Source organism: Triticum urartu, chromosome 2 (assembly GCF_003073215.2).
Source record: "Triticum urartu cultivar G1812 chromosome 2, Tu2.1, whole genome shotgun sequence".
NCBI classification, from domain to species: Eukaryota; Viridiplantae; Streptophyta; class Magnoliopsida; order Poales; family Poaceae; genus Triticum; species Triticum urartu.
Window position 1 is genome coordinate 722003802 of NC_053023.1, and position 7367 is coordinate 722011168.

At 47.5% G+C, this 7367-nt stretch overlaps 1 protein-coding gene across 1 annotated transcript; it reads left to right on the plus strand.

The window, feature by feature from the left end:
* The first annotated feature begins 4583 nt into the window (after positions 1-4583).
* Positions 4584-5531, plus strand: LOC125540119 (norbelladine synthase-like). The gene is made up of 2 exons (XM_048703709.1): positions 4584-4854; positions 4947-5531. Exons 1-2 carry the CDS (start codon positions 4599-4601, stop codon positions 5252-5254), a joined length of 564 nt encoding a protein of 187 aa, XP_048559666.1. The 5' UTR covers positions 4584-4598; the 3' UTR covers positions 5255-5531.
* Positions 5532-7367: the final 1836 nt, after the last annotated feature.

Below are 7367 nucleotides of genomic sequence, written 5' to 3' on the forward strand. Positions count from 1 at the left end.
CAACTAACAACCAACTCCAACAATTACCCATGCTGGCTGTCCTATAACTAACCATTTTACAATTGCTCACCTTTTCCAGGTAAAGACAACATAATCAGCTTGGTTAATAAATAGCACATTCCATATGAAAATTACTATTGCATATACTTTACACGATTTACCTTGGTGCTCTAGCTATTTTGCTTAGTTGGTAAATAAATATCACATTTGTATATTATCGTAAATAGATAGACTGCGTACCTGTGATACTATATATGCATAATAGCCAATCGTGTATAAACCAAGTGTGTTCATATATATTGGAGACATCCATGTCTTGGTGATCTCCTTTACCCTACTTACTATACCTACCATCATTGGTTGTTTAAATCCTCAGCTGATACTGTCGTCTTATATTAGTAGAAGTTGCAGAATATCCGAACTACAGTCAGGATAATAATGGATCTGCTGATGACAAGGCTAGGAATTCCAAAGGCTGAGATTGTCGCGGGGCTCAAAATCTACCACTGGTTAAAGGATAATAATGCATTCTACTGCTTCACCGACTTTGTTTGTGGAAAGTCTACCAGCCCGAAATTTAGTTTCCCTTTTGTTGAAACATTGGTTCCATGAATGTTTGTTTATATAAAGAGAATTGACGTGCAATTAACTTGAACTTTACAGTTCTATAGTTATTTTGTAGGCACAGAAGAGTACTGCGTCGAGAAACCAGAGACGAATATAGCGCGCATATAGAGATTTGAGGAAGACGCCGGAGGATGAGCTCAATCCGGACGAGGTCATGCGGTCATCAGCACCTTCTCCACCGTGGGAGGCCATGGGCAAGAGGAAGGAACCGCCGACAGCTCTAGAAGGACAGGCCACCCTGATCGTCAAGTGCATAGGCCGCCTCTGCTTTTGCTTCCATCGGGAGTATTTGCCATTGTTGGGTATCCATAGAAATTCAGGGAATATCTATTGTTAACAGATTTTGTTGGGATCCACACTCCGAAGCTGATTTTAGGATCAAGTGAAGGTGGACCAGTAGTATTCAAACTTGCATATCTTGGTCAGCCTCCTTGTTTAGCACTATCCCCTCAGTTGCACAAGCAGTTGGCTTGGCCATGGCGCTGGTGCCGTTGACTCCCACTTGGCCTCCTTCGTCTCCCAGCCACAGCTGGCTCTAACCCCTCTTCTGATGTGGTCCGGTGGGAGCAAGAAGAAGAGCAGGCATGCTCTCTCTACTTCCAGTGTCCATACGACCAGATCGACCGGCCTAAACTCTGGTTGAGCTCCTCCACGACCCGATTTTGTACCTTGATGGTTGTGTCGTATGGTTGTCAGCATTTGATTGATGAATATTTTAGTTTTGCTAAATGATCTTGCCTTACCCATCTGCATCTTGATCTGATTTATTCTGTCATGTTTACTTATTTTTCCACTAGGCAGAGCAAATGTTGTTTTCTGCCTAATGTTTTAATCTTGCTATGCACCAGACAACATTTTTTAGGAAGCATCAGAAGGCCAGTAGTAGCTCGCCGACTCCTAGGTCCTCACCTCCCCCCTCAGTCTACATCAAGCCGCAGCAAGGGATACTCAGCTTTGTTGCTCACGCTCTCTCTTTCTCATATAGATTTCCATCTAATAACAACTCTCCATCTCTGTCTCCGTCTCTCTGGTTGGTATATGCCAGAGCAACTTACTAGACCTGTTTGTGCACACACTGAAATCGAACCTATTTTATTGTAAGCTTCTTCACATTTTTTTCTTACTGATCCATCAAGGAATGGTTATTAAACAAAGGAGAAGAGAGAGCTTCTCCACACACTTTAATGCTGGAGTATTTAGGAACGGAGGGAGTATTTATAAAACCTAATGAACTTGGTATTATAAAGCTACTTTGCATCACAATTAATCTAAATATTTAAAACATTATTAGTGTAAGTTTTGAGGTCGCATTGCATCCTTTTTCAAAATGATTACTCATGTTTTATGACCATAAGAAGCCTGAGTTAACTTTACTCAGGAACCGATGCATCTTTAGAAAAAGCAAAGCAGGGGTGAATTTCTTTTTTCCTTTGGCTGAGAAAAAGCAGTGGAAGTAGAGTAAGAACCAATGCATCGTAGATGGGGGAAAAGAGACACTAAAGGAATCATATATGATTTACAGAATGAAAAGGGTACACTGGTAGTAGCTTGGCCAACTCTCATGGGCAAACCATTCCATCCCTCTCACTTTTTGGCATTATGAAGTATTAAAGTTACTTAGCATCGCAGTATAGTTATTGTCTGTGATTGAAATTGATCTTTGTTTATTTGTTAACAAGAAGAGATCCATCGTCTCATGCAAATGCCTACCATGTTGATCTTTTAATGGAAATTGTCTGATTCATCCTAGCTAATTCAAGTTAGGGTACAACAGTAGATAAACGTTTATTTACAAGTCCTACCCGCATGGACAACAATAGTAGTGGGCGGGCAGTGTAAAATGCACTTGCTGTTAGTTCAGTGAGAATTAGACATTAGACATCAGCCTGATGGTACTTCATTTTTTCTTCCAGATCAGGCTATACGTTTTTGCTTCTGATAAGGAAATGAAGTTTCTTCTTTGGTCAAGCTATCGGTCCTTGTTGTTTCTATGCTTCCTAACCAACACCCGAATAATCGATTGATAAATGGTCATACTCCCTTCATTCAGAAATAGATGACCAAACTTTATACTAACTTTAGTATAAAGTTAGTACAAAGTTGAGTCATCTATTTTGGAATGAAGGTAGTACATGTTAATCTGTTACTGTATCCTCTACAGTTTTGGCCAGCCGAAAGCAATGTTTTTCTCAGTTTTTTTAATCAACTGCTGGTATTTCCATGAGATATTGTAGAATCCCAGAAAACTTGCACAGCCTATGTTTACTCCGTCATATGTTGGAGGCAGAATGTAGCAAACTAAGTGTACTGTCTGATACTTCCTTTTGCTGTACACTTCTGTATTCATGTTTGAGTTTTGGCCCTTCTTTTGTATTGTTGTACACAGTACACTTGCGTCAAAATTAAGTTATTTCTTATGTTCTGAACATTGTAGGTTTTTTTCAATGTTGTTGTTGCCACCCACCATGAAGAGCTGCTTAGACAATGAGGTCATTTTCGATGCTGATGACATATGCGGCGGTGACTCTACCTAAAGTAAACGACTGCATATCTTAGTTATTATAAGCTGAGTGACCAAAGCTATCTATATGGTGCATCTGTGCCTATGTAGCTTTGCTTATCATGAATTGATCTCATGCCTTTCTTTTGGCCTATAGACCTAACATGCAATGTAATATATAATCCCATGTATGAACATCATACCCAAATATCTATTCCCTTGTGCTTCAAAGATTTTATAATCGGTCTTGAAATATTCTTATTTGCAAGGTTTGAAAACATAGTCCGCTCTTGCCCTTTGCGCCATTGGCGCAATGAGTCATCTAGTACAATCAAAGATCGAAGAAACCGCTGAATTTGACACCAATGTCCGTCACGTGCCTCTGGCACTACCACAGTAGCCACAAAAAGAAAATGACGGATCACCTCTAATTATAAGAACACCAAAGCATTTAAAGGCAAGCAATACCGGGATGAAGTTCAGATATACTTCGAAAACAGGTACAGCCGCACAAGTTTTTTTCTTTTTTCAAGCGCACGCAAGAGCATTGCGCGCTTTTTGTATTAAGATAGAAGAGCAAAGTTTTTACAGGAGGTTACAAGCACTGAGAGCAGTGCAGTCCACAAGGTACAGCCGCACAAGTACAAGTACAGTTCGGCGTGTCAGGAAGAGACGAGGGGCGCCTCCATGAACTCGCGGCACACCTCGGTGCCAAGCTCCGTCAGCATCTCGGTCACGCCGGCGCCGGGCTCAGCCGCCTGCACGCGTCTGCTTTCATGCCTCACCGCCTCGGCCAGCATCGGCCGGACCTTCTCGGAGCGGACCACGCCGTCGCGCCACAGGCCAAGCCCCAGCGCGTGGACGGGCGTCCTGCCGGTGGCCGGGACGAACGTCTGGTCCATGTACATCAGCATGTTCTGGATGACAGACATGGCAGCCGTGTACCGGCACCACGCCGCAACTAGCTCAACCGAGCGCCGTTGCCGGTGAGGGACCCCGCGAGACCCTGCATCTCAGAGGCCATGGCGGCCTCCACCGCGGAGTAGAGCTCCTCCCCGCGCTCGCGAAGGACCACGGCGTAAACGCTCCTGCCGGTCCACCATCTTACAAAACCATCAAGAAATGAAAATTGTCAACCATCTTCTAAAGACAAAAAGGGCTATTTGCTGGCCACCAACATAGCCGTACACGACATAGTAGATGAACATCGGTGTGACTACGCAGACGGGCATGATGCGGCGATGGCTGGATATTTTTGATTTTTATGAGAAACCCTCCTTTATTCTAGCGCTTCTCGTAGAGATTTATATTTGAAAACACTTCTACACTTTTTATATGATGTTGGTTAATGTTATAGCCACGAACAGCGCAGATCATTTTGAAAAGAAGGGATTCCATTTTGGAAAAAAAAAACTTTGAGTGGTCTGTATGCAATCTTGCCATGTGTACGGATAGAACCGGTCACTGCCGGATGGATGCAATCCGTACATGTGGTCTACAGAACACCATTCTTGGACTCCAGCAGCGCGAGAGAGCCATGGAAGGGGGGAGCCTCTGGCACGAGTTCGAGACGGACCTCCCGGCCGCCGACGTGTGGGAGGTCTATGGCGGCCTCGCTCTCGGGCAACTAGTCCCCCAGTTGCTCCCACAGGTCCTCTCAAAGGTCGAGCTTGTAGAGGGAGACGGCGGCGCCGGAACAGTCCTGCTCGTCACTTTCCCTCCTGCAGGTCCGTATCTCAAAACCTCAGCTTCAGGACGGTGCAGATGTAATCGCAGCTTCAGATTATTTGTACTTACTTGCGCTGGTTCATTTTGCTAGGAGCTTCCGAACCAAGAAGCTACAAGGAGAAGTTCAACGTAGTCGACGATGAGAAGTACATCAAGGAGGCAGAAACGGTGGAGGGAGGCTTTCTGGATCTCGGCTTCCGGAAATATGTGGTGCGATTCGAGGTCGTTGGGAAGGAAGATGGCACGTCGGTTATAAGATCGACCGTCGAGTATGAGGTTGATATCGAGCATGCCAAGAATGCCTCCCTTGTCAGCACAGAAGCAGTGGCCTCTATTGCTGAGGCCATCACCAAGCACATCAAGGAGCAGAAGAAGAGCCCCGAGCAAACCCCCGAGTAAAATTCAGAAGAACTTGCATGTGCCTGGATAAGAGTCGGGAAGACGAAGCGTCCAACTGAAGTGACTGTGGCAGCCAAGTTGGAGCAAATTCCCCTGTACCATTTTGTTCTATATACGCAGTGCCCATGCCTTTGGAATTAACGTTTGTATGTTTTAGACTATACTAGTTTCTACCTGTCAACATGTACAATATCTGTACGAATATTGTAGTTTAACACATGTGCAGACGCAAGACATTGGCCATGAATGTTAGAAGGCTAAAAAAAAATCCCTCTAATGAACCCTGTTACATGCCAATACTCTGAAATATGAGCCTTACAGGGGACGTGGAGTTTCTAATCCGGAGCTCACATGCACCCGTGTAAACAGGAGAAACCGAAAAAAGTAAAAAACAAACAATCTGTTTTTTTTATCAAACATTGGTGAATGCTTCGCCACCGTGCAAAAATTCTTGATAGAATGTCGTTCGTGGAGGCCTGTACAAAAACCAAAATCGATGCTGCAAAAAGACAACTTTTGGAAGCATTTTGGAGCATCGGTTTATTTCCCCAGACCTTCACCATGGTTATGTTTGCTGGTTCACGTTCCTTTCATTATTTAGACAAGTTTAAATTCAAATTTATTTTTCAAAATCATGCGGCAACCGTCAAGTATAAACCGATAGCCGCGCTGCCCCCACCCCACCTGCCCACCACCAAGCTGGGACATCTTTGTGAGGAATTGACTCAACATATTCTCTCAATCACTCTTCTCTTTATTTGACAAACTCAATCACTTATTTGAATATCTTTATTTGACTGCCCTTAGGAGAAAGCTTTCCCCTCCCCACTCCCGCGACGCGCCCTGCGCACGCGTCTCGGGGGATCCAGATCCGCCGGCGGCGAGCAGCTCCCTCCCCATCCCCTCATCCCCCTCGCCGCTGCCGAAGGGCGTCCGTCGGGCGAAGCCCGTGCGGCGCTGGCAGCGGCGGGGCCTCTCACCTCCCTCCCCTGCTCGGAATCCCGGCAGCGCGGGTCAACCGGCCATGGGGGAGCTGGATCCGGCAAGCTCTCCGGCGGCGGGGACACGCGGATTCTGCAGCAGCTGTGCTGGGAGGCGGTGGTGCGGCTCTGCAGAGGTGGTGGTGGGGACTAGGTCCGGCGAGGTCGATCTAGTCCCCTCGGGGCTGCGGGTGTCGCTGGTGGCGGCGGCCACGGTCAGAGAGGGCGCTGCTCCCACGTCTGGGGGTGGTGCTGCGGTGCGCTGGTCTTGGCCGTGCTGGGCGGCGAGGCGGTGGCGGCCATGGATCTCGATCTGAAGTTGGAGGCTTTCACCGGCGTCTTGTCCTCCTCGACCGGCCGAGATGTGGGCGTCCTCCTGGCGTCCTGTTCGGTGGCGAGGCGCTGGGTGTGGGCTCTGGGTCGGGGGAAACCCTTGACCGGCGTTGCCGGGCACGATGTTGGCAACGCCCGTGGCGCCGTTGTCCCTCTGGTGGGCAACATCGAGACTTACTCCATGCCCTCCGCCTCGTGGTCTCGGGCGAAAGCATACAATCTCTGGATTGGGGCGGCGTTGGCTCGTCAGCGTCATGTTCTTCTTGAAGGCGCCGTCTTGGGTGATCAGCGGTCTGGGATTTGGCGTGGTGTTGGTCTGCTTCTTCAGTAGGGTTCATGCTCGACAGCTGCGGTGGGCTTCTGGGTCTTGGCCGGAGACGGTGGCGATGTACGGGTTTCTTTCAGAGGTGAGGTCGCCAGGGCGGTCGCTCTCTCCTCGGCAACGGGTTTGCCGGTCCAAGCGTGCTCGAGGGTGAGCTGCTTTGCCTGTTGATGGGTCGACGTCCTTCGATCCAGGACGAGAGGGCGGGGGTGCCCTCTTGGGCGGCAGATTCGGATGGTGAACCGAGTGGCCCTGGAAGGCGACCAAGCATGGCTCTCCTCCGGCGACAATTAGCTCCCTTGTCGCGGGCGTGTCCATGTCATGATCTGTAACCGTCGTGGGCTCCAAAGTCCTTTTGGGTTCTTCGGAGCTCGTTAGCTGTTTTGTAGTGCTTTGTATCCGTGTCGATTGTTTTTCTGTTTCTTGTTGTCCTGTTGGTTGTAAGGTGTGGTTATTACTTTGTATATAAAGCGGAGCG

Bases quoted from the DNA above. Each gene is read 5' to 3' on its own strand.
- LOC125540119 (XM_048703709.1), top strand. From the start codon at position 4,599: ATGGATGCAATCCGTACATGTGGTCTACAGAACACCATTCTTGGACTC. The intron at 4,855-4,946 runs GTCCGTATCTCA...TCATTTTGCTAG, and splicing joins CGTCACTTTCCCTCCTGCAG to GAGCTTCCGAACCAAGAAGC.